The sequence below is a fragment of the Gossypium hirsutum genome, chromosome D12 (assembly GCF_007990345.1).
Source record: "Gossypium hirsutum isolate 1008001.06 chromosome D12, Gossypium_hirsutum_v2.1, whole genome shotgun sequence".
Lineage (NCBI taxonomy): Eukaryota > Viridiplantae > Streptophyta > Magnoliopsida > Malvales > Malvaceae > Gossypium > Gossypium hirsutum.
The window spans coordinates 62,728,399-62,753,813 of record NC_053448.1 but is presented as its reverse complement, the minus strand read 5'-3'; the positions used below and the strand labels follow the sequence as shown (position 1 = coordinate 62,753,813).

The 25,415-nt window shown below is 31.2% G+C and overlaps 5 protein-coding genes across 5 annotated transcripts; 4 read left to right on the top strand and 1 right to left on the bottom strand.

Annotated features, from left to right (window-relative positions):
- Positions 1 to 653: 653 nt before the first annotated feature.
- LOC107931024 (UV-B-induced protein At3g17800, chloroplastic) lies at positions 654 to 2,953 on the bottom strand. The gene is made up of 3 exons (XM_016862796.2): positions 2,629 to 2,953; positions 1,674 to 1,969; positions 654 to 1,600 (listed from the first exon to the last, which is right to left on the bottom strand). The coding sequence occupies exons 1-3, from the start codon at positions 2,755 to 2,757 to the stop codon at positions 790 to 792; spliced, it is 1,236 nt and encodes a 411-aa protein (XP_016718285.2). The 5' UTR covers positions 2,758 to 2,953; the 3' UTR covers positions 654 to 789.
- A 1,413-nt stretch (positions 2,954 to 4,366) lies between these two features.
- Positions 4,367 to 9,265, top strand: LOC121224450 (extra-large guanine nucleotide-binding protein 3). Its single transcript, XM_041107786.1, has 8 exons — positions 4,367 to 5,672; positions 5,765 to 5,902; positions 6,380 to 6,484; positions 6,582 to 6,767; positions 7,206 to 7,383; positions 7,753 to 7,997; positions 8,245 to 8,414; positions 8,528 to 9,265. The coding sequence occupies exons 1-8, from the start codon at positions 4,662 to 4,664 to the stop codon at positions 9,108 to 9,110; spliced, it is 2,616 nt and encodes an 871-aa protein (XP_040963720.1). The 5' UTR covers positions 4,367 to 4,661; the 3' UTR covers positions 9,111 to 9,265.
- A 2,608-nt stretch (positions 9,266 to 11,873) lies between these two features.
- On the top strand, positions 11,874 to 13,489 carry LOC107930983 (U-box domain-containing protein 21). Its single transcript, XM_016862759.2, has one exon. It carries the CDS (start codon positions 12,058 to 12,060, stop codon positions 13,342 to 13,344), a length of 1,287 nt encoding a protein of 428 aa, XP_016718248.2. The 5' UTR covers positions 11,874 to 12,057; the 3' UTR covers positions 13,345 to 13,489.
- Positions 13,490 to 16,758: 3,269 nt separating this feature from the next.
- On the top strand, positions 16,759 to 18,047 carry LOC121224449 (mitogen-activated protein kinase kinase 9). The gene has a single exon (XM_041107784.1). It carries the CDS (start codon positions 16,936 to 16,938, stop codon positions 17,896 to 17,898), a length of 963 nt encoding a protein of 320 aa, XP_040963718.1. The 5' UTR covers positions 16,759 to 16,935; the 3' UTR covers positions 17,899 to 18,047.
- Positions 18,048 to 23,354: 5,307 nt separating this feature from the next.
- On the top strand, positions 23,355 to 24,620 carry LOC107931067 (mitogen-activated protein kinase kinase 9-like). The gene has a single exon (NM_001327323.2). The coding sequence runs from the start codon at positions 23,435 to 23,437 to the stop codon at positions 24,404 to 24,406; it is 972 nt and encodes a 323-aa protein (NP_001314252.1). The 5' UTR covers positions 23,355 to 23,434; the 3' UTR covers positions 24,407 to 24,620.
- Positions 24,621 to 25,415: the final 795 nt, after the last annotated feature.

The following is a 25,415-nucleotide window of genomic DNA, read 5'->3' as shown; positions in this document are numbered from 1 at the left end:
AATTTTTTATTAAATTTTTAAACATATACAATTTTACTTATTTTAAAATGTTATGTTATAATATTTTATTCTAAACTTCTATTTTATGTGATATTAGTTATATAATATATAAAAAATAAAATAAGATATTAAAACATTAAAAATGAATTGGCTTGAGTTAGACCAAGTTCAAAACTTAAATGGTGAAATTTAAGTAAATTAATATTTTAAACGAGCTTAATTTTCTTATCCAAAACCATATTTCAACTATTAGGACCAAGATTACTTCAAATGATAGAAGTACAATGGAGGCTCTTGTATAAGGAGCCGAATTGCATTTTGTCCCTCTATTCAAAAAGTAAATAAATTAGTTCCTGTACATTAGATCAAAAAACAAATGATCCTTTCTATTAAAAATTCATTCATTTTTTAAAAATTGATCATTGTATGTCAACATAAGGTACACTGGTGTGATTTTTACATTAGTTACGCCAGTTTTTAACAGTAGAAATGGATGAAATTTTTAACAGATAGGACCAATTTGCTTTTTAATTTGACGCACAAGGACTAATTTGCCCGTTTTTGAGTAAGGGGTAAATTGCAATTTGACTTCTAATACAAGTACCTCTATGATACTTTTACCTACCTTAGATGCATTATGTGATACAAATTCCTAACAGCAAAACATATATGCATAGAGAATGATCAATGCAAAAGTATCAATCACCAATTTACACTTTATTAAACCATAATATAGTAAGAACTCCACTACTAAGTTTTTACTTTAACAGGGACGCAATTGAAAAATATCTAATTCATAACAAAATGGTACCTTGAATCTACGAAGCTTTCACCATCCCATAGAAAAGAACCAAATGTGATAGCCTCCAAAACAAGTTTCCTCAAACCAGCAAAGCTAATCTTAATAAGCTCATCTTTGGAAGAATCAACAGTACCTTGAGGAGTTAAAACAATCTCAGGTCTTCCGAATAAAGCCTCTGTTTGCTTCTCGATAATGCTAACAGCTTCTTTCGATCTAATCGTAGCAAACCTCTGAAGAGTATCCCCATCAAAGGACATTAAGTACGTCCGTAACCAAGAGGGCTTTATCCTGTTCCCAAAACCTCCAGACCACGATGAGACTTCCAGGTGTGATGAAACAGCTAGATAATCCCCTGCAGGTCTTATGTCTTCTCTGACAGCTTTCTCGATACTACTACCCTCACTATCTGAACCATTTGGAAGGATTTTCATGGTCTTCTCTAGTTGAAATCGCTCGTCGACCCGTTTTAGGAAATACCCATACATCACCGATGCAGCATAGACCTGCCCGACCCTAAGTTTACTAATCTGTGCAACGGATTTTGAATCATTCAATCGATTTCCCAGAATGAGAGCTAGGTGGCTTTGGATCATTTCATAGGCTTCAGGCGAGTGAAGCTGCTCGAATTTCTCTTCTTGGCTCGGCCAAGTATCTACTTGACCCGAAGAATTTTTAGAAGAGGGAGTTATTGCAGGCACCAAGGAAACATCGGCATCCATAAACTTCTGCACAACCAATGCATAGAGGATCTCTTCCAAAGCTCTTTTTCGCTCGTTCGCCTTAACCTCAGCGATTCTCCTGTACAGCCAAACCTTTACCATGAGCTATACAATTTCAAGATAAGTCCATGATAGTAAGATGAATCACCAACCTATACAACACCAAATCCGTGCCTGATGCAGACAGTTCTTCCTTCTTTTGCTCAGTGTCCCACTCAGTTTGAAGCTGTTTAAGCTGCTGCTCAACTGCTGCCGGCACAAGATGTGGATGACTTATCAAGATTTGAGACAAAAATTGCCCAGTTGGAGACTCCATCCTTAGGGGAGCAATTGGATCAGATGGGTCAGTCGAGTCGGGAGACGACGATGCCCTTACAACTATGCCTCTCCTACTCTCCAAAACCATTCTTTTATTCCATGATCTTGAACAAGCTAGAGAAGAATAATGCTGCAATGATACATATATCACACTATATCAGACAGTATCAATCATAAAATGTTGCAATGATAAATATATATATACACGAAACCATCCAGACCTAAACAACATAGCAATTAACAGACATCGATCACCCATTTCCATTATGAAGGCTTCTTCATAATCGAAGACAAATCACCATAATTGAGTCGAACAGGAATCAGAAACACATTCAGAACACAAGAAAACTTTTCAAATACAACCCGTTCAATTGATACCAATTCATAACCTTTTCATTGAGGGCTATACCATGCTACCCTTGATACATGGCCACAATTCATTCAAAAACCACTGTTACCTCTCAAACTCTTGAGTGTGGTAATTTAATGTAAAAAAAAAATCTGTTTAATAGACTCCATAGACACAAACTGGAAATGAAGTTTCCATTCAATAAACATGATAAATCATTAACATAAACCCTACATTTATTAAAAAAAAGAAATCATAATCAGCAGAGAAATGTGTTCTTCGGTTGGTGTGTTTACAAATACATGCATCAAAATCTTCCCTTTCAAATAATTATATGAAATTAAGGATCTAAACTCGGAATATAAGTTTAAAAAACGAGAAAAAAAAAGGATAAAACCCAAAACTGGTATAAATGAAAAGAACAGTAAGCAAATTGAAACCTTAATCGGGAAAGAGAGGCGAGGTCTGGCAGCGTAAACAGTCGATCTGGTAACGGAGCTTGAAGGTGGTGGATGTAAATGTAAAGAAGATCCAACCAAAGTGGCGGTGGCGGCGGCGGCGGCCTCCATCTACGGCGGTACTAATACCGATATAATTTTCAATAAAAGGATAAATTTGTTACGGATAACGTAAAAGATTGTTTTGTATAGTAGCTGCCGGGTTTTTTGAGCTCGAATGGGTTCTGACTATACCGGTCCACGGTTGTTGAGTTGGTTTTGGGTGGACTTTAATAATTTTGAATTAATTGAAATTCAATATTAGTTTAAATTAAATAGATTTTAAATTATATAAATATTAGTATAAAATTATATTTTTTAATATTTTATTTATTTTATTAAGATGTATCGGTTTAGTGAATTAAGTTGACTCCAACTTGAAAAATATTTTAGAATTGAGTAATGATGGTTCAATTTATGAACACTTTTTAGGTAAATGTATTATAGAAGTCCTTATATTAAGAATTAGATTGTATTTTTTCATTTTATTCACAAGAAAATGACAAATTAGTCTTTGTATGTTAGATTAAAAAGCAAACTTATCCATTTTGTTAAAAAATTAATTCATTTTTACTATTAAAAACTGATGTAGTTGATGGAATAAACAAACAGTTACACATGACATGCCATATGTACCTCGTGCTGACATGCATGAACCACTTTTTAATAGTAATTTAATGAAATTTTCAGTAAAAAAATCAGATTTCTCATTGATATAACTTATGAGGATTAATTTGTCTATTTTTTTGAGTTGAGAGAGAGGAAATAATTATAGTACATCTACGTCCATTCAATTAACGCCACGTACCACATTTATAAAATAAGTCAACTGTCGATTATGCATTACATGTAATAATTAAATTATATATATAAAAATATAAAAGCAATTCATCAATGAAGGATGATCGAATTTTTATATAAATGCAATTATGTGAGAATGGAAATCACATATCTTATCATCGTTTAACGATTTTATACAATCATTTTTTGAATTCGGTTGGAGAATTATGAGGTTTAGTTTAAATGTTTTAGATTTAGTTAATTTTAAGTCGACATAAATTTAGAATTTAGTAAAGTGAGTTTAAATCTTTGATTTTTTTTTATTATCGAATCGGATTGTTCACATCGATCAGACAAGATATATTTTAGACTTAATTAAAAAATTGTCTTCTTAATTATACCTATTTTCTTAAATGTGCAACTCTTTTTTGTCTATTCATTTAACCTCAACTATTTTCAAACCTTAACATCGTTAGTCCAAAAAAAAAAATTCCATCCAGAAGCTGCCATGTCACTATCCACATTTTAAAAAATTTACATGAAATTCTTTTAAAAAATAATTAAATTTAATAAATTTAAAAAACTAATAATTTAGAGGGTTTAGAAGGGGAAAGGAATATGATGCCATTTTGAAAACAATTAAACCCCAATTGAGTAGATGGAAACAGATTGGAAATTTAATTACTATAATAAATTTAATTAAAAATATATTTTTTTCTTTTTTCCCAGTTTTTTTAAAATTTTATGTAATTTTCTAAAAGATAGAGGTGGCTGGTGACATGACAGCTTCTGGTTGGACTAAAATTCTTTTGAACTGACGGAGGTAACGGCACTATAGTTAATTTTGAATTAACCTTGTATTTTAATAGAGTTTGAGATTACAACAAAAATCCAAATATTTGGGTACGTTGCACTCGTTTGTAATTTGCCATCAATGATAAAGCTCTATATAAAGGTCCCCAATGGCGTGAATTTTGAATTTTATTTTCGCTTTTAGGTAACTCATTTTTCCAACTCGAACTCGTTCAGCCTGAGTCATATACTCTGAAAGCGTCAAATATAACGGACTGATTCTTCAGCGTTAATTTTTCCTCCGTTTACTTTCTGCCAACTCCCTAACGGCTGCCGTAGCTGCCACCTGAGGTGGAAGCTCGGACTCGAACTCAGAGATTCAGAAACTCGGAATCTGACTCACCATGGCAGCTAAAGAAGCTGAAGAAGAGAACAGAGCATGGGAAGATGTAATTAGAAGAATGTTACCGGTCGGAGCTCCGTTACCGGACGAGGATCATCTCGATTACTCGATCGCTATTGAATATGAAGGTCCTCCTATTCCTTATGATGTTCCTCGTGTTGATCCACTAGATCTCGATTCCCTTTCTGCTTCTGATATATCTTCTATTCCTGTCGCTGCTTCAATCCCTAGTAAACCTAAATTCTCTAGTTTTAAAAAGAATCGGTATGCTGTTAGAAATGGAAGTCCTTTAGAAAGTCAGAGACCCTCTTCAGCTTCAAGATCTCAGATTGATTCTCGAAACGGGGATTATGATTCTGAGATCGAGGTTGATAAGTCGCCGCCACCGCCGCCTCCGGAGCAGTCTCAGCAGCAGCACCCTGATAAGAAGAATGTTGTTGTGACGTTTAATACGCCGAAAGATTCGGAAAATGATGATGATGAAGAAGAAGAAGAAGAAGATGATGATGATGATGGGTACACTTCTTCGCAATCCAGCGTGGCGGGTCGTGGTGTTTTATTGGAAAATGTGGAAACGAGGGGGATAGTGAAGCAGAAGAAGAGAGGGATTTGTAGCAGGTGTGGCAAACGGAGTAGATTGAAGGAAAGAGAGGCGTGTTTGGTTTGTGATGCGAGGTATTGTAACAACTGTTTGCTTAAGGCTATGGGGTCAATGCCTGAAGGAAGGAAGTGTGTGAGTTGCATTAAAAAGCCTATTGATGAAGCTAAGAGGTCTAGACTTGGGAAGAGTTCCAGGCTATTGAGGAAAGTTTGTAGTCCCTTAGAGGTTCAGCAAATAATGAAGGCTGAGAAGGAATGCGCGGCCAATCAATTGAGGCCTGAGCAGTTGGTTGTGAATGGGAGACAATTGAATCATGAAGAATTGGCTGAGCTTTTTGGGTGTCCAGTACCACCTCAGAAGTTGAAGCCTGGCAGGTATTGGTATGATAAGGATTCTGGATTTTGGGGAAAGGTAAATTTCTGTATTCAAAATAGATTGTTCTTGTTATTATTATTATTATTATTATCAGTTTCATGTGTTTGACCTTTGAATTGGAATTTTAGGAAGGGGAAAAGCCTGACAGTATAATTAGTTCCAAGTTGAATATTGGTGGTAAGCTGAAAAAGGATGCTTGCAATGGGAATACAAGGGTTTTCATCAATGGCCGCGAAATCACAAAGACTGAGCTTAGAGTGTTGAAGGTACTTAAATTACTTCTTTTCTTCTTATTGCATGCCATTTCTTCATTGCTGCACTCTAAACAACATGAGAGTAAAGAATTTCTTAGATCAAAGACTAATTTTTTTGTGTGCTTGCCTTTTATTAAGCAAAACCTTCATTTTACTTTTGATGATGTTTATTGGAAAATGCATAAACTCAAGTTATTGGAGTTAACAATTGAAATGCTACACATATACATAAATTATACTTCTGGTGATAGTTTGTCATGGTTTGGTGTATGAGAAGATAAAAGAATTCATTTATGGAGTCATGCTTAGAAATTAGAATATAGTTGATACTTTTCATCCAAAATTTAAGGTCATCCTGGTAATATTTTTTCACTCTCTAAAGCATGATTCCTAATTCTGATGGTTGGAACAGTTTTTTATCTTTTTTTTCAGCATGCGCACTACTTTGTATAATGGTTTGATTCGATTTGTACTTTAATTTTATTTCAGCTGGCAAAGGTACAATGCCCCAGGGATACTCATTTTTGGGTATACGAAGATGGATCTTATGAGGAAGAAGGTCAAAATAACATCAAGGGCATGATATGGGAAAAGGTTCTCTTGTAATCTTTACACTAGATATAAATTCTAAAATTCAATGAGTGATTGAATTGGTTTTTTTATTCAGTAGAGTTTGATTTTTGGTAGGCAGGCTTTTACTCGTTTCTGTTGTTCATTGTTTTCCCTGCCTGTACCTCCTACAAATCCTCATGGGCCACAAGAAGATCCAACTACCTTTTCAGGGAGGTCAGTGCCTGAGTATTTAGGGCATGGAAGGGTACAGAAGTTGCTACTATTTGGGTTGGAAGGATCTGGAACCAGTACCATCTTCAAGCAGGTATGGTTTCTGTTTCAAACTATTTTGACTGCTTGCATTTTACTTTCATTTCTCCTGCTTCTATAATCGTTCCTTGCTAAATTTAAGTTCCATTATGATTAGGTAAAATACTTATTGTTGTTTGTGTCTACAAGCATCTGTCTGATCCTTCCTTGATATATTTGTTCTGGTCTCATTCTTAATATTGGCAAATTCGGTATTTAAAACAATACCCTACAAATATGAACATTTGTGGAAATAACTAATTAAAAATAATACCCTATAAGCATGAATATTTGTGGGAATTACTTGTTTTCTTTCAATTTTCACTTTTCCATTTGTAGCTATCTGGATTGAATGATTTGACCAAGTATAGGATCTCTAGCAACTTCAACCTTTCTTATGCTAGAATGATTGTTCTTTTGTGGTAACACATTTTCTTTTCAATCCATTGAACAGGCAAAGTTTTTATATGGAAATGGATTCTCTCCAGAAGAGATGGAGAACATCAAGCATATGATTCAAAGTAACATGTACAAGTATCTTAGTGTATTACTTGAAGGACGAGAGAGATTTGAAGAAGAAGCTTTATCGGAGTTAAGAACTAACAATTTGGATGCTGAAAAGTCTGATTCAGGTCTCTATCCTAGCCAGATTTTATGACAATTTTTCTGCCTGTCGGATCCTAGCCAGTCTCAGCCACTGCTTTGTTCTGTCTATTTAACCAGTCTTCATTAATAGATATTTTTAGGATTATTAATGAACTTTTTAATGATCTATGAAACCAAACGTCGTCAAGAAGCATGCTTTCTGAGGGTAAGATGATGTTTGCAACCTGTGGAATGTTAGGAGAATCATTAGAACTTAAATTTAACTTTTTAACATAAACTATACAATTTTGTTTGAATACATGAAAGTACATTTGTGATATTACATGTAAATAGAGGGTATATCTTGTTTCCATGAACAAATAATGTTATGTGCTAATCATGAAAATTGATTTCAGATGAAACAGGAATTGATGGAAGTAACCAGTGTATCTATTCAATTAACCCAAGGTTCAAGCATTTTTCTGATTGGTTATTGGATATTGTGGCTATGGGAGACTTTGATAAATTCTTTCCTGCCGCAACCCGGGAGTATGCACGTACTGTAGACGAGCTCTGGAAGGATCCTGCCATTCAGGAAACATGCAAGAGAATCGAGGAACTCCATCATCTTCCAGATGTTGCCAAATACTTTCTGGAAAGGGTATGACACATCAGTTCATCGTTGTGTGTTTTATGAAGCATTTAACTAGTCACTGTTCTCAAATTTCTATATTTGCTTTATGGGATTTCAGTAGGAAGGCATTCTTCTTGTTAACCAGATCAGTTATGCAATACTTTTAGTTAATGTCACGTTGTATGCAACGTTTAATTGAGCATAGCTCATCCTTGGCTTAGGAATTGTTTCCTCGATTTTGTGTTTGCAACTGTTTTTCTTTTCCCTTCTGCAGGCTGTTGAAATATCGAGCAATGAGTACGAACCTTCAGAAAAGGATATATTGTATGCCGAGGGAGTTACTCAAAGTAATGGTCTTGCCTCCCTTGAATTCTCATTTGATGATAGAAGCCCCATGTCTGAAATATACGACAACAACTTCGAATGCTCTCCTTCCTTGACCAAGTAGAATCTTGTCCCCCTCTAATGGTCCATTATTTGATTTTTTTTCTTTGCTTCTGCCGGAAGTAACTGTTCTATATGTTATATTCTTTTATTGGCAATCACTGTTGTCTTAGGTACCAACTAATCCGAATAAATTCCAAGGGACTTCATGACGGTTGCAAATGGCTAGCAATGTTTGAAGACGTAAGGGCAGTGATCTTCTGTGTTGCTTTAACCGATTACGACGAGATGTGGTCCCGTGGTACGGGCCCCATCTATAACAAAATGTTGGCGAGCAGAGATATGTTCGAGAATCTGGTGAGACACCCATCGTTTAAAGAAATCCCTTTCGTGCTTTTGTTGACCAAATACGATGCCTTGGAGAACAAGATAAACCGAACCCCTTTATCCACCTGTGAATGGTTCAAAGATTTCAGCCCCTTAAGGCCACACCACAACCACCATGCCCTGGCACAACAAGCATACTATTACGTAGCGGTGAAATTCAAGGAACTATATTCATCGATATGCGGCCAAAAACTGTTTGTTTGGCAAACTAAAGGCCGAGAACGCAGATCAATTGATGAAGCATTCAAATATATAAGGGAAGTACTGAAATGGGACGAAGAGAAAAACGAGAACATGTACGAAATCCATGGGGACGATTCGTTTTACAGTACAGAAATGAGTTCATCTCCTTATATAAGGCAAGAATAATTGCAGATTTGATTTATTTAAAAGATTCAATATCTGTATAGTTTATTTGTTTGGACATGGAATAATTAGGATGCAAAATCCTATTACCATGTATATAAATTATATTTTTTTACTAAACAACTTTGGAAGGGATAATATAATTTTTGGCCCCTGAATTTAGCAATGTACTCTTTTTGGTCCTTCAACTTAGCAATTAGATTCATTTTGATCCCTGGATTTAGATGCTATCAAGATTTTATGATGTGGCTAGCGATATTGGAATAGGATCAAATCGGACAGACTGAAAATTGATATAGTCCAAACAAAAGAGTTGAGTTGATTGATTCAAAAATAGCTTGAAAGTGGTAAAAATCGACAATCGAGACAAAAATCAACAATTGAATAGGTTGAACTAGTTGATGATGTGGTAAAATTTTAGAGTGTTAAATCATCAAATTTTTATATTTTTCAAGTTCAGAAATCAAAATAAACTTAATTGTCAAGTTTAAGTGCCAGAAATAGATAATAAAAAATACAAATACTAAAGTAAACCTAATTTTCAAGTTTAGGGATAAAATTATTTTATCCCACCCTAGAGTTTTTATTTTCTATTTTATGGACTGTATTTTGCTTTGACTTAATCCTCACCTGTATCCACATGACCCTTGTGACAAATTTGAAAGTAAATACCCCCTATCTATATTAGCTGTATATATGGCTTGCGCTTAATAGCCATTGGTTTTAACACGGTTTCCCACTTGTTTGTGAACAAATAAAAAAAGAGTGTCAAATTTTGTTTTTAATCCTTCCATTATCTTCAAATTAAAATTTTAATCCTTTTTTTTATAATCTTATTACTAATGTAGATTTTTTCTTAAAAATACTTTTACCAACACCCAAAAATGAGTTGAAAAAAGTGTTTTATTAAGAAAAAAATCACATTAACATTTTAATTGAAACTGTTAATTATTTAAACTGATAATGACATTATAAAGGAGAAAAGCCATACTAAATTAAAGAATAGGAATTAGACACTAGTTTTGACCATAATAAAAGGACCACAATTATAATTTAACCAACAAGTTGAAACACGATGAGAACCCAGTTTCTAGGATTTTGAATTTGGTGAGCTCTATTAGGTTAGGTTGAATATGTTAATAGAAAACCTATTAGAGATTATAAGACATTCAACCTAAACTTTCAACTTTCATACCACCCAATATAATATGTTAATGAAATTGTTGACATATAATGTTTAAATCAAGTCATGAGTCATGTCACATTTCTTTTTTTCTTGAAAAATTATAAAAAGCTTTTAGTTAATAGGTTTTTTTTTTTGTAAATTTGGGCTGGACTGGAGCAAAAAAACTTATATAATGCCTAATCTGTTTAGAAAATGGGTATTTTTTTATCGAAACCTATTTTCGAGCCTATATTTTTGCCCAAACCTTCCAACTTTTCTGGTGACTTGGCCCATAATTAGGTCTAGATTGCATTTTGCCTTTTCTGCTCAAAATATGGATAAATTAATCCATGTACATTAGTTTAAAGAGTAAATTGATCATTTTTGTTGAAAATTTTATCCATATGTACTGTTAAAAACTAGTGTGACTGACGAAATAATCTGGCAATAATACTTGACGTGTCACGTGTTACTAACGTGTAAGAACCGATTTTTAAGAATAGAAATAGATGAAATTTTTAACAGAATGACCTATTTACTCTTTTATCTAATACAAAAAAAAGTAAAATAAAATCTAACTCTTAATACAAAGACCTCTATGATACTGATACCAAATATTGACATATACATGTTTTTGATGGTCGGTGGGTAAAGAGATGATCATATAATATGGATATAAGAAACAGCAAGAAAATCCAAGTCGACCCGTCAAAACCGCAACCATAGAAAAACATGTTCAAACAAGCTTCCGTTTACTTGTCCGAGTTTGAAGCAAGAACCATCCTTTTACCATTTCCACCTTTGACACTCTCAGATTTTAAACCCTCAAAAACAAGCCCTTTTTAAAAAAAAATTTCCATGGTCAAAATTCAATACTCGCATTCCCTAAAAACACTAAAAAATTTTTATTAAGATTAAATTCTATTATTAATCCCTGTACTTTACAAAAGTTATGGATTTAATACATGTACTTGAATTTGGTCATTTTTAGTCATGTGCTTTTCAAATTCAAAAATTTCAGTCCTCGCCAAATAATACTTGTTAAATTCATTAAATTAGAACTTACTATTCCTAAAATTTGTTGTAGAAAACATATTATCATATGTGCAATGTTATGTCAATTTGTTTATTTTCACATATTATTCACTAAAAATTCAGTTAATGGATTAACAATGACCATTTGCGTCATAAAAATTTCATAATTTGGAAAGTATAGGGATTTAGAATGATCCAATTAGAGAATATGGATTAAATCTACAATTATACACATAATGCATGACTAGTAATTGAATTTAATAGAACAAATTTAGTTGTTACTATTTGTGTCTGGAGTAAAACTTCGGAATCCAAAAAGTATAAGGACTAAAATTAACCAATCCGAAAAGTAAAGAGACTAAAATTGATCAAATTAAATTATAGGGACCAAATCCACAACTTTTGTAACGCACAAGGACTGATAGAAAAATTGATCCAAAATATTTTATTAATTTTCTGACATTTTGTGCATGTGAATTAGTCTCTCTTTCCCTACCCTCACAAATTCAATTTGAACAATTCTCGATAAACTTTCAACAATTCATAACAAAGTCCTAGTCTTTGAACACCGTGTGAAGTTCATCATCTTCAAATCAATCCCCTGTTTTTTCATTCAAACACTATTATACATATATATATAAACCTCAATAGACTCCCTTTAACCTTCACAGAAATAAAAACCAAAAACTAACCCATTTCTCAAAATTCATTCACGTTTGATAGTCTGAAATCAGATTTCAAGCTTTAGCAATGGTTTTCAGTTGGAGAAAGAAGAAACCCAGAAGCTTTAATGGCGATAAAAAGAAAGAGCTTGAGATTCCAAGGCATTTTCTTTGTCCAATAACACTTGATCTTATGAAAGATCCAGTCACATTATCTTCTGGGATTACTTATGATCGTGAAAGTATCGAAAAATGGCTTGATGATGGGAATTTCACATGCCCCGTTTCGAATCAAGTTCTTAGAAGCTTCGATCAAATACCCAATCATTCGTTAAGGAAAATGATTCAAGATTGGTGTGTTGAGAATCGGAGTTACGGCGTTGAAAGGATACCGACACCGCGGATTCCTGTGAGTTCGGCGGAGGTCTCGGAGGTTCTGTTTTCGATTATGGATTCAACGCGACGGTTGGATCAGTGTGCTTGTCTCGATTCGTTGCATAAGTTAAAAAAATGGGGTTTGGAAAGTGAACGGAACAAGAGGTGCATGGTGGCTAACGCCGCCGCTGCCGGAGCTATCGCCGCCGCGTTCGACGCATTCGCCGGTGAGTCTGTTGATAAGAACATCAACGTGTTGGAAGAGATATTGTTTGTTATAAACTGGATGTTCCCACTTACCGAACAAGCTCAACTGTACATCGGATCACAAGCTTCATTACATTGCATTGCTCTGTTTTTAAAATCCGAAGACTTATCATTGAAACAGAACGCCATTACCGTCCTCGCAGAGCTTTTGTCTTGTAACCAAAAATACACCCAAGCATTGACAACCATTGATGGAATCAACAAAACCCTTTTTCATTTCATTAATAAGCCAATTTGTCCTTCCATTACCAAACCATCTCTCACTTTGATTTACGACATCGTTTCACTTTCAAATGAAAACACCACAACAGAGTTCATCAACATGGGTTTAATCCCTTTACTTTTAGAAATCATGATCGATTCCCAAAAAGCAATATGTGAAAAGGCATTAGCCCTTATAGACCAGCTTTGTGAGACAGAACAGGGAAGGGGATTTGCTTACGATGATGCTCTTGCAATGCCGGTTTTAGTGAAGAAGATATTACGAGTTTCAGAACTGGCAACAGAGTACTCTGTTTCGGCCATTTGGAAACTGAGTAAAGGTGACGAAAAGGCTTTAATGGAAGCTCTTCAATTCGGTGCATTTCAAAAGCTTTTGCTGCTTATACAAGTGGGGTGTAATGATAAAACCAAAGAGAAAGCTACTGAGCTTTTGAAGTTGTTGAATCCTTATAGGCCTGGATTGGAATGCATTGATTCTTTGGATTTTAAGAACATCAAGAGATCTTTTTGAAATTTTCATTTATTTTAATGTAAAATTCTTTATTCTTTTAAAAATCTAAGCTAATACGATTCATCATTTGTTTAGGGGTTTCAATTTTTCACTCCAAAACTGGAGTTAAAAAGAGGTAATAAATAGATTTAATATTTACTATTTACAACATATTTTTACTTTTTAGTATAGTTAATATTTTTAAAATTCCGATGGTTCTATAAATGAAATATTAAATTGAAAATTTAAAAAAAATTCAAAGATATTTTTTATACCGTAAATGTTAACTATGTTATGATTTTAACTTATTTAATTCTTTCTAATAGTATACGGGCTAAATTGATCTATTTAATAATAGAGGGGCTAATTTGATTTAATCCCTAAAATACAAGTATCCTTCAAAATACTTTTAAGTTATAAAGTTTTATTTAATGCGTAATTTATATATAAATTTTGATTTGATTAATTTTATATCTATTTTGATTATTTTTAAGTAGAAGGAAGTAGCATTGTTTCCTTATTGAATAAGTAAACAATTATGCTTATATAATATGAAAATAGCCGAATTTGTTTTTTTTTTTTTTTTAATTTCAATCCTCAAAGTTTCGGCTTTGGTGGTTTAAGCTGAGAATATAGGTCTTGCAATTTAAGTTTTATTATATGTGTTTATAATACGTGAGTCTTCGATTTTAATATATGCGTTTCTCATGAATAGATTTTGTGCAATCTTTTTCGAGTTTTGGTCCAATGTAACTCGAATTTGTACTATACTTATGTTTGTCATTGGCAGAACTTCCCAAATAAAATCATAAATCAAAGGCTTAATATGTCATTTGGTACCTGAATTTAGTTTTATTGTCCACTTGGATTACTTGAGTTAGCTTCGATGTTTAATTTGGTACCTAGATCAAATGATATAATGAATGTTTGACACATGAATTTTAGTTTAAAAATAAAGATACTTAATTGGGAAAAAATAACTCAAGTACTTAATTGAGACCAAAAATAAATTCAAGTATCAAATTAAAAAAAACTCAAATACTAAATTGAACAATAAAACTAAATTTACGTATCCATTAACCCATCAAAATTTATATAAAGCAAACAGAGTGCGTGATTTAATATTGATGTGTGGAAATGATATGAAAAAATGAGTGTTGAATTTGAAGAAACCAATTGCATATAATAATTATAACAACAACAACAACAATAATAATATATATTTTTTCTAATTAATAATTAATTCATCCTTAAAATACTTGTCACTTTTTGTATTCTAAAAATCACATATTATCGGATTAAATGTTTTTTTTTAATTGAAATATTGATTAAAACTTTAAATATGCCAATTTGTATAGTAATTCACATATACTTCATGCTATTTTCTTGTATATTTATGGGGTTTTTTTATATATTTTTTGAAATTTTTATATTTAATGATTTTTAAATTATTTATTAGCGCAACATATAAGTTACATAATGTCATATCAATATAAAGTACATATAGACTGTCATGTTAGTTATCACGCCAACATCATTAAAAAAAATAATATTTTAGTCAATATTTCCGTTAAAAATTTGAGTCGACTCTTTTTAAAAGGACTGAATAGTAAAAAAAGTTAATCTGAGAAAAGATATAAATATTGATAGAAGGTTAAGAATGATTAGGCCTGATTGGGTGAGTGCTATTGGGTTAGATGAAGTTGGGCTTTTTTATATAGTTTTACAAATTAAAAGGTTCGTTGAGTAATTTCATTAATAAGCATCGGAAATTACAATGTCAGTAAGGTATTATAGACATTAGACATGAGTTGGGTCAAGTCTATCTACATTATATTTTACAATGATTAACTTAATTTTACTTACATTTATTCTTATTTTTTTTATATGTTAACAATAATATTTACATTCTAACCTCATATCCCTAATTTCCATTTCTATAGTCCATAATAATATTTAAATAAAAATTAATATTTATAAAATTCAAAATCGATTCAACTGCTCGACTTGAATTTGACTTAGATAATATCTTTTAAATTTTAAGTTAATCTAATCCGATCCAAATCTAATTCAAATAATAAAATATATTTAATTTTAAATTTTAAATTTAATTATAAAAATATATTTTTTGAACAGTTATGAGCTGGCAAACGCATTAATCTTGTTTTATTTAACTAGAAAAATACAATAAAATGGGTTAGATGAGATAATTGAGTACTTATTAGCATGACAGGTATAAAAGTTAAACGTGTCACCAATAATTCTATTTATCCTATAATATATAAAATGTGAAACATGTGATAATAAAAAGACCAAATTTAGGATGGAACGTCACGTAGCATATAGCTTAAAATCCGTATTTATTTACATGTACATATGGCAAAATTGAAAATATTTGTCTGGTTTTAAAAATAATAATTTATAGACCTATGTGGAGTTAAATATTTAGTTTATAGGTGGGTTTTAGTCTAGTTTGTTTCTACCGGCTGTATTGTAATTACTCAAACCATTGGTTTATAATAATTTAATGCTTATGATTACTTAAACATATTTATATTTATTATATTAGAGTGAAGGAATCGAGAACGGATTACATTTGGGGCATCGACATTTTGCATGTGCCCGCTTATTTATGACTAAAGGGACCATTAAATTTAGTTTCTTTTCAATTTAATTTTTAAATTTTTTATCTGCATAGGTTTTTCTTAAATTTGGTCCATAAAAATAAATATTAATTTTATTAAAATTTGAACTTATTTTAATTTTTGAATAGTATAAACACAAAATTAATTGGATTATTAATTTAAACTGGTAGTATAATTAAATTATACAAACTTTTGGAGGAATGGTTGGTATCCCACCTCAATTTATTAATCAACTAATGCATTACACTTAAAAATTATCTATACAATTTTATTTTATTAAACACGTATATAAAATTTTAAAATTTTGTTTCTCTTTCTATACTTGTAAGCATTAATTTTAAATTTTTGGATCAATATTATATATTTTCAAGTTAGGAAATAGTTTTCATCATAATTTGTATTTATAAATGTGGTATAATATTATTTAATTTAATTCTTTTTAATAATAGGATAATAACCCATGTATATTTTAAAAAATAAGTATCTTATTAATTAAAAAAGTTTTATATTCATATAAAAAAGCCGAACGTATTATCTTTTTTTTTTTTTGGACGTAACCTTTTTTGTAGCCGAAGAAATATATTAAAAAAAAGAACGTAATAAAACTATATATTAATTCTATAAACTAAAATAAAAAAATAAAGAAATAAATTTAAGAACTCAACAGTTTCACCTCTTTCAAGTAAATCGTACATTAGTATTTATTATTTAATTTCCACCAAAATAAAAAATTATTTTAAATGAAATGTTAATATTTATCCAAGAAAAAATTAAATGTGAAAATACTTGGTCGAGTTTGAGTAGGATTTGAAGTTTAAATAATATAAGAAGTTATTTATAATTTTAAAAACTTACTTGCTTTCTTCACTTATTACTTTCTTTCTTTTTTTTCACATGAAACCCTAAATTTTCTCACAAAATTTTACCGTCATTCACCGTAAAATCCTAAAATTTACCGTCCCTTCACATGGCAATAGTTCGTCACCAACGACATAATCTCCGCCTTGCACTGCCCTACGTTACCGATCGCCGCCCTCGATTCCCCCTCCCACTCCCTCCCTCGGAGTCCACAACCACCGCCGTAGCAGCTTCTACAGTCAATATCCCCGCGACGGAGCTCGAGAGACTTGGAGTACTTGGCCATGGGAACAGCGGCACCGTATACAAAGTCCAGGACAAACGAACTTCAAAGATTTATGCACTGAAAGTCATTCACCACGGCGGAGACGAGACAACTCGCTGGAAAGTTTACAAGGAGATTGATATTCTACGTAAAACTGATTCCCCTCACGTCGTTCGATGCTACGAAACATACGAGAAGCCATGGGGGGACGTCGCGATTTTAATGGAGTACGTGGATGCCGGAAATTTAGCTACCCTTCGTCGTAAAAAGGGTACCTTATCGGATCCTGAACTTGCTGATATAACCAGACAGATTTTAAAAGGATTAAGCTACTTGCATGGCAATAAAATAATCCACTTAGACATCAAGCCTTCGAATTTACTCGTTAACGACAAAATGCAAGTGAAAATCGCCGATTTCGGCGAAAGTATGATCATGGATCGGACGTCGGATTCATGCAATTCGTACGTTGGAACTTGTGCTTACACGAGTCCGGAGAGGTTCGACCCTAACGCTAATGGCGGTAACTACAATATTTTCCTTGCTGATATTTGGAGCTTGGGAGTCACTTTAATGGAACTTTACGTCGGCCATTTTCCACTTCTACCGGCGGGAAAAAAACCCGACTGGCCTTCGCTTATGTGGACCATTTGTTTCGACGATCCGCCTACCTTGCCACCGACTGCTTCCGATGAGTTACGTAACTTTTTGGAGTGTTGCTTACAAAAGGATCCTAGTAAGAGGTGGACTGCATTTCAGCTTTTGGAACATCCGTTTTTGATCAAATATACGGCGAACGACGATTAAATCGAATCTGAATGCCCAATTACTTTTATATTTTGGATTCGGATTAATAGATTGATTTTTTATTTTGTATAGACAGGAATTGGTTTCGTATATTCTTCGGCAGTCAAATTGACTGTTTTATAGTATGTTACGAATGTATTCGGTGGTTAAATTTTGTTATTATTCCTCTAAGTTATGAATTTTTATTTTATTTTTTCTTGAAATTTTAATATTAAATTAAATGGTAATCCTTAACTATATTTTTTAAATAATATAATATTACAGATACAATAATATGTTTGATGTTTTGACAATACTTTAAAATTTTAGTTTTAATAAAGATTAAATATACAATTTACACAATTAAAGAATTATGTACATTAATCACGGAATTAAGTGAGATAATAAGAGTCTCTCCTGCTTCAATCAATGGTTAAAAATATAATCCTCACCTTAAATATGACAACTTTAATACTCGTGGTCAATACCTGCCTTTAATAAATTTTATGAGGCTTGCACCCCACAGACAGCATGTACACATAATGTGAAACTCGAATATCAATAGTAAAATTGGGAGAAGTGGTGAGACAAGTCTAATCAAATGTGTGTAGCTCGAATACGATTAGACAACCCCCAAATTAATTTCCTAAATATTATCCACTCCCCCAACTAACTAAGTCGACACAATAATAATAATATCATGTCGGATTTATCTCCAAATGTTGCTCTCTTTCCAATTTATGCGTAACCATGATGTGATGTTCCCATTATCTCATAAATTGTAGTCTCATTTGGATATTTTAAAATTAAATTATTTGAATTTATATTTAAATGAATTCTCATAATTTTTTATTATATTGATATTGTAACCATTCAATCGTTACATTTCATATTTTATTTTTATAAATAATTTATATCAAGTTTGGAAGTGAAGTGGTGTGAGCATTTCTTCATGTGATGTAGTGACATTGCACCTTTCTTTATCAGAGCTTTGATCAATACGTTGATTGATGGTACGTTTGACTACATCTTGTTGTTACCTTTTCTTAACAGCTCTTTGATTTGGCTCTAACAACGTCGGGTCTTGTAAATTGATTGTCTTTTTGTAGTTATATATCTAATTTTTTTAAATCAAATTTCTATTTTTGAAGTTATGATTATCAAATTTAATTGGGTCATCAACACAGTTATGAAATTACAAGAACACTCATTCTTTTAAATTATAATTAATATTATAATGATGACATTTTTTTATTTTTTCGTAGTTTTATATCATCCTTAAATAAAACAATTATGTCCATCTATATTCATTAGGGAATAAAATGTTTAAATTATTGAAAAAGCATATAAAATGTAAAACTCAGGGTTACATGAATCATCCCAAGGTGAGTAGAAAAAAAGTGATACTTATGAAGTAACGTCACGTATTATACAACTTGAAACTTTAAAATTAATTGGCCCATGTTTTTCTTATTTTCGGCACATGTTTTATTAATTTTCCTGATATTTTGGATTTTTCTACATTGAGCTTTTCGATTCACGAAGCAACATAGCAGCAACCTAATTATACAATTTTTAAAATAATAATCAACGAATAAGCCAATAAGGGTTTTTCACTCCTAGTAAAGCCAAATTTCATAACTTTTTATTCTTATTATTTCCTTCTGGATTATTCTATATTTATATTAATATAAGGCGGCACTTATTTTTCTTAATTCTCCGAAAGTGATATTTATTATTGCTATAATTCTAAAACTTTCCATAGCTCATTCTCAATTATCCATAAGTAAGAGGATAAATGCGCTTCAACGCACTCGAACTCGCGTCCTATTGCATTGGCAACAATGCCATGCCAATCGAGTTAAGACTCAATCGACATTAAATATGATAAAATTTAAATATAATAATAGTTAAATACAACTAAAAATGCATTATTTTTAACAATGGAGGAAACATAGTCATGAGTGGTAATACCATGCATACCAAATGCATTTCTATTTATGAAAATTAAATTTTATCTTATACCATTCTTTATTTCTCTCGTAAAGCTAGAAGAAATATATATTGGCTATAAAATATAGACAAAAAAAATGACTTCCATGAATTAGGGTGTAGAAAAGTTATAGTATGATACATGAAATTCCATGAATTAGGGTATTATGATATCACATAAATGTGTCAAATTCATAATATTGATAAATATATGTCAAACTTTTCTTTTTTCTTTTTGTAGTTTAAGACAAATTTGACATTAATAAGAAAGGATTTTTTTCATTATTTGTAGAGGTTTCTATTTTAAATATTAAATATAAGATTAATATTTTATTTATAACCATATAAATAAGGTTAGTCTATTAAAAACTTTAAAAAACTAAATATAATGTATTTTTTTAACATTAATCTTATTATAGGTTCTTATTAAACATGCCCTTTCTGATGCAATGTCTAGAACTGCCCATTGCCCCTCCCAATCCTTAAATAAGAAAATAATATATGTTTCAGTGCATTCAAACCCACGTACTCCTGCACTAGCAATAATGCCAATGCCAATTAAACCAAGACTCAATCAAAATACAATGCATTATATTAAATACTATAAAATTTAAATATAATAATAAAATAGTTTAATACAAGTTATCAAAAAATATAGATCAAACTTTTCAAAATCATGAGTATTATTTTTGGTAATACTATACATACCAAATGCATTTAATTTTGTAAAAATTAAATTTATTTTAGCTTAAGACTAACTAGAAGGAATATATATTGACTATAAAATATAGATAAAAAAAATTGACTTCCACAAATTAAGGTGTAGAGAAGTTGTAGTGTGATATATAATAATTCCATGAATTAGGGTATTATAATGTCAATAAATGTGTCAAAACTTTCCTTTTGAATTTTGCCATTTAAGTCCATTTTTAAATTAATAGTAACTTGCTTTATGTAATGTGAGAGTAGTGACATTTAAATATGCATATATAGTTAATTAAGAAAATATAAATCAATTCAATAAAAATTATGAAAATCTATGTTATTATTAAAATTCTGGTGTTCTGGATTAATTGTGTATATTATAAAAATTTCCGTCTGTAATTAAAATAAGTCTTATTATTTAAGAGTATTTTAGTAAATCAATAAGAATATACATACAGTGGGATTTGAACTCGCGCCAATTGGATTGGTGAAATATTAAATTTACCATTCAACCAAAACTTTTCTTTTAATATTTTTAATATATGCACAATTTACTAACTCCACCAATTGCATATCTATACAACTATTAATAGAACCCTTGATTGATTTGGTGTCAGGTTAATCGTGTTAAAAATAATTCATATTATTCAAATGTATTTTAGTCTTTTTATTTGAATAAAAAACAATAAAAATATGCATATTGTGAGTTTGAATCCGCGACAATTGAATTGGTAAAATCTTAAATTTATTACTCAATCAAAACTTTGCTTAAATACTTTTTTATACATTCTTTAATATACACAATTTTTACGTTTCATTGTTTATTTTATGTTATTTTAAACACTTATATATTTTAAATCTGTAATTTCTACGTACATACGCATACAATAGGATTTTTAATATTTTCAATTTAAAATTAAAATCATTAATTGCTTGACACATGGTAGAAGTTCTTGTTATCTAAATTTCTAAAGAGATTTTAAAATAATTTTATCATTTCTGTGTTATAAATTATTTCTTTAAATAGATAATTTTTTATTTTATAAATTTATCTCTATATATTGAGAGAATCTTTTTATTTTTTTAAATATTAATGTCTTGGAATACTAATTTAATCATGCATTTAAATATAAGAAAAATATATATATATTTATTTCAAGTTTGTGCATGTATATTTAAAGAATGCCTATGAAAATGAAGCTACAACCATTCCCTTTAGTTTATATATTAATTTATGGAGCATTTCTAGAATATGCCTTACCAAGTGACTCCTCCAAGGATCTTCCTAAAACTGTTAAGCACTTTAAGATTATGATTAATTAATAATGCAATATCCATAATTGTATGACCTGTATCCCACCCATTTTCCTAATTACCTAATGCACTTTTTTTAATTAAAATTTAAATCAATTCTTTACACTTAAGATTATCTATAAACTTAAATTTTTAATTTTTTTTGAATTACTTGCAATATTTTTTCAACAATTCCACCTTTTTAAAATAAACCCTACAATATTGTGGTACTTGAAAAACTATTTTTTTTTTAAAGTATCGATTTTTTATTTTAAATAAATTTTAATTTACATTAACATTTATTTAAAAAAATTATATATGAAATACGTAAATTAAAAGTTAAAAAATAGAAGTTTACTTAAATAAAATAAAATAAATTTCTGGGTAAATTACAAAAATAGTTAGTTTTGTTTGCCTCAGATTACATTTTAGTCACTTATTTTTGAAATGTTACGGTTTAAACACTTATGTTATCGTTTTGTTACGAAGTGGTCACTCTACCGTTAAACTCCATTATCTCCCTAACGAAAGTTCTACGTGGCAGTCCAAATGAGTTTTAAATGCCAACTTAGATGTCCAGTTGTTGGGATGAAAATAAGTTTTTAATTAATTAAATTTAATTTGGATTGCCACGTAGGACCACAGTCAGGGAGATAATGAAGCTTAACGGTAAAGTGACCACTTCGTAACAAAATGAAACAAGAGTGATTATTTTTATAATTTACCCTTTTTTTATGATTTAGAGGAAAAGGAAAGGAAAGAATGAAGAGATACGAAAGTACCAAACTTGAGTATAAAGTCATTTGCTTGATCAAAAGGTAATTCATTTTCCATAGAATACTTTAGTCATTTAAGTCACATGCAAAAATATAAAGAAATTCAACAACTCCCTGCCCCACTAATAGAAAATTATTTTTTAAGTTAACGAGGTATTTTTACTAAAAGTTAAAAGGTTAATATTTTTCTTGTTTTATTATATTCTAATTTTTTATTTGTTTATATTTTTTATTTTTTGAAGATTTATTATTACAAATAAAGTAATATATATAAATACAGCAACTACATTTTAGAATCCAACTAGTCCAATGCACAATAGACGATGAATCAAACAAAAGTCATACGCGTAATAGGATTAAAAACTTTAAAAATATCATAAATGTACGTTGCATCAAAAAGTAAATTAATTATTTTTATTTAAAAATTTCTCCATTTATACTACTAAACATTGACTTGATTGATAAAATAATCATATAGTTACATGTGAGATGTACTAGTTTTTAAAACTAAAAATTAATGAAATTTTTAATAAAAAAACTTATTTATCTAATTACAAATGATGTCTATAAACTCTAAAATAATTAAATATTAGAAAATATAAATAAAATGGCCAACCATTAGTTCATAAATTAAAATATGGGAGCCCAGTTCCGCCCACTATCCTCACACCTTCCTTTTAGCCGACCTATCACTTCACTTTTTTTTTTACTTATATAAACTTACTTCCTTTTTTATTTTCCCTTCAATTACATCCTTATTTTCTCCCAAAGCTCTCATCTTTTTCCTTCACATGGCCGTAGTTCGTGAACGACGCCAGCTTAATCTCCGTCTTCCGTTACCGGACGTTTCCGATCGCCGCCCTCGTTTCCCTCTCCCACTCCCTCTTTCCTCCACAGCCACCGCCGTCGCTGCTTCTTCGGTCACCATTCCCGCCACTGAGCTCGAAAGACTCGAAGTTCTCGGTCACGGAAACGGCGGAACAGTGTACAAAGTCCAACATAAACGTACTTTCAAGATTTACGCTTTGAAAGTCGTGTACGGTGACGGTGACCAGACTGTTCGCCGTCAAGTTTTCAGGGAAATGGATATTTTACGAAAGACTGATTCACCTTACATAGTTCGTTGTTACGAAACGTACGAGAAACCTTCCGGCGACGTGGCGATTTTAATGGAATACATGGACGCCGGCACTTTAGATACCCTTCTTCGTAATAAAGGCACTTTCACGGAGCTTCAACTTGCTCATATAACAAGACAGATTCTAAAAGGATTAAGCTATTTGCATGCACATAAAATCATTCACCGTGATCTTAAGCCGTCGAATTTATTGGTCAACAAGAAGATGGAAGTCAAAATCGCCGATTTCGGAGTTAGCAAGATGATGACTCGGACGTTGGAAGCGTGTAATTCGTACGTCGGAACTTGTGCTTATATGAGTCCGGAGCGGTTCGATCCCGACGCTAACGGTGGTAACTACGACGGCTTCCTTGGTGATATATGGAGTTTGGGATTAACTTTAATGGAACTTTACGTGGGTCACTTCCCGTTTCTACAGGCCGGTCAAAGACCCGATTGGGCTACACTTATGTGCGCCATATGTTTCGGCGATCCACCGTCTTTGCCGCCGGGTGCTTCCGATGAGTTCAGAAATTTCATGGAGTGTTGTTTGCAAAAGGAATCTAGTAAAAGATGGACAGCTTCTCAGCTTTTGAATCATCCATTTCTGATTAAACATCCATCGCCGGCGTCAGCCGACAACTGAACCGACCGACCCGATCCGGTCTAAAATCCGGATACCCTTTTTTTGTAGAGACAGGAATTAATCTGGATTTGGATCTTACTTTTCCCTTTTTGCTTTGCATTTGTATATTCTTTTCCCTTTTCATGCGGCAATCAATTTGCTGTTCCATGATGTAATCTCAAAATTAGATTCATTTTACATTGAAATTTTATCAGATAATTTCCCAAATTATTTTTATATTTTCTTTTACCTATTTTTGAAATTTTATGACAACAAGATATTGTCCAGTAAAATTATTTCTACTAAGAGTTAAATTCTATATTATTCTCTTTTACTTAAATTAAAAAATAAATTGATTATTTTTATTAAAAATATCATTCATTCTTACTGTTAAAAAATTGATGTGATTAACAGAATAATTAAACAGTTACATATATACATATATTTTTCTTAAAATAATTACTATAATTCATGAAACCAAGTGAAAATTTTTAAATTTTACGTTTTAAAAAATTTAATATATTTTGAATATAACTTCTCGCATAATTATAATTTACAACTCCAAAAATAATAATGATTGATAAATATAAATATAAATTTTGTATTATCCAATCATACATATTAACTAAATAAATTTTTAAATATCTACATCTTTTAATTTGAAATGTAAATGTTGCCAACCTTGTTCAGAAAGATATGGAAAATAACAAAGGAAGCAGCACGGGGAAAACTATTATTTAAACATATTACATCGTGAAGTTATTATGGTTCAAGGTATTTAGCATTTTGTTGTCATAATCCAAGACCCGTAGGCTGCTGAAACATATAAAACAGGTTTAATTCTGATTTTAGTCCTTTTATTATGCTATAATCTGAGATTTAATCAATTTACTTTAATTTGACATAATCTTATATCTTTACTAGTAGGTCCAAACTGATAATGCCATTAATTGCTATGATTAAATTGAGATGTAGATTTTTCGTGCTATTATTTGGTCACATAACTGGAGCCATGTGAAATCCAATCAAT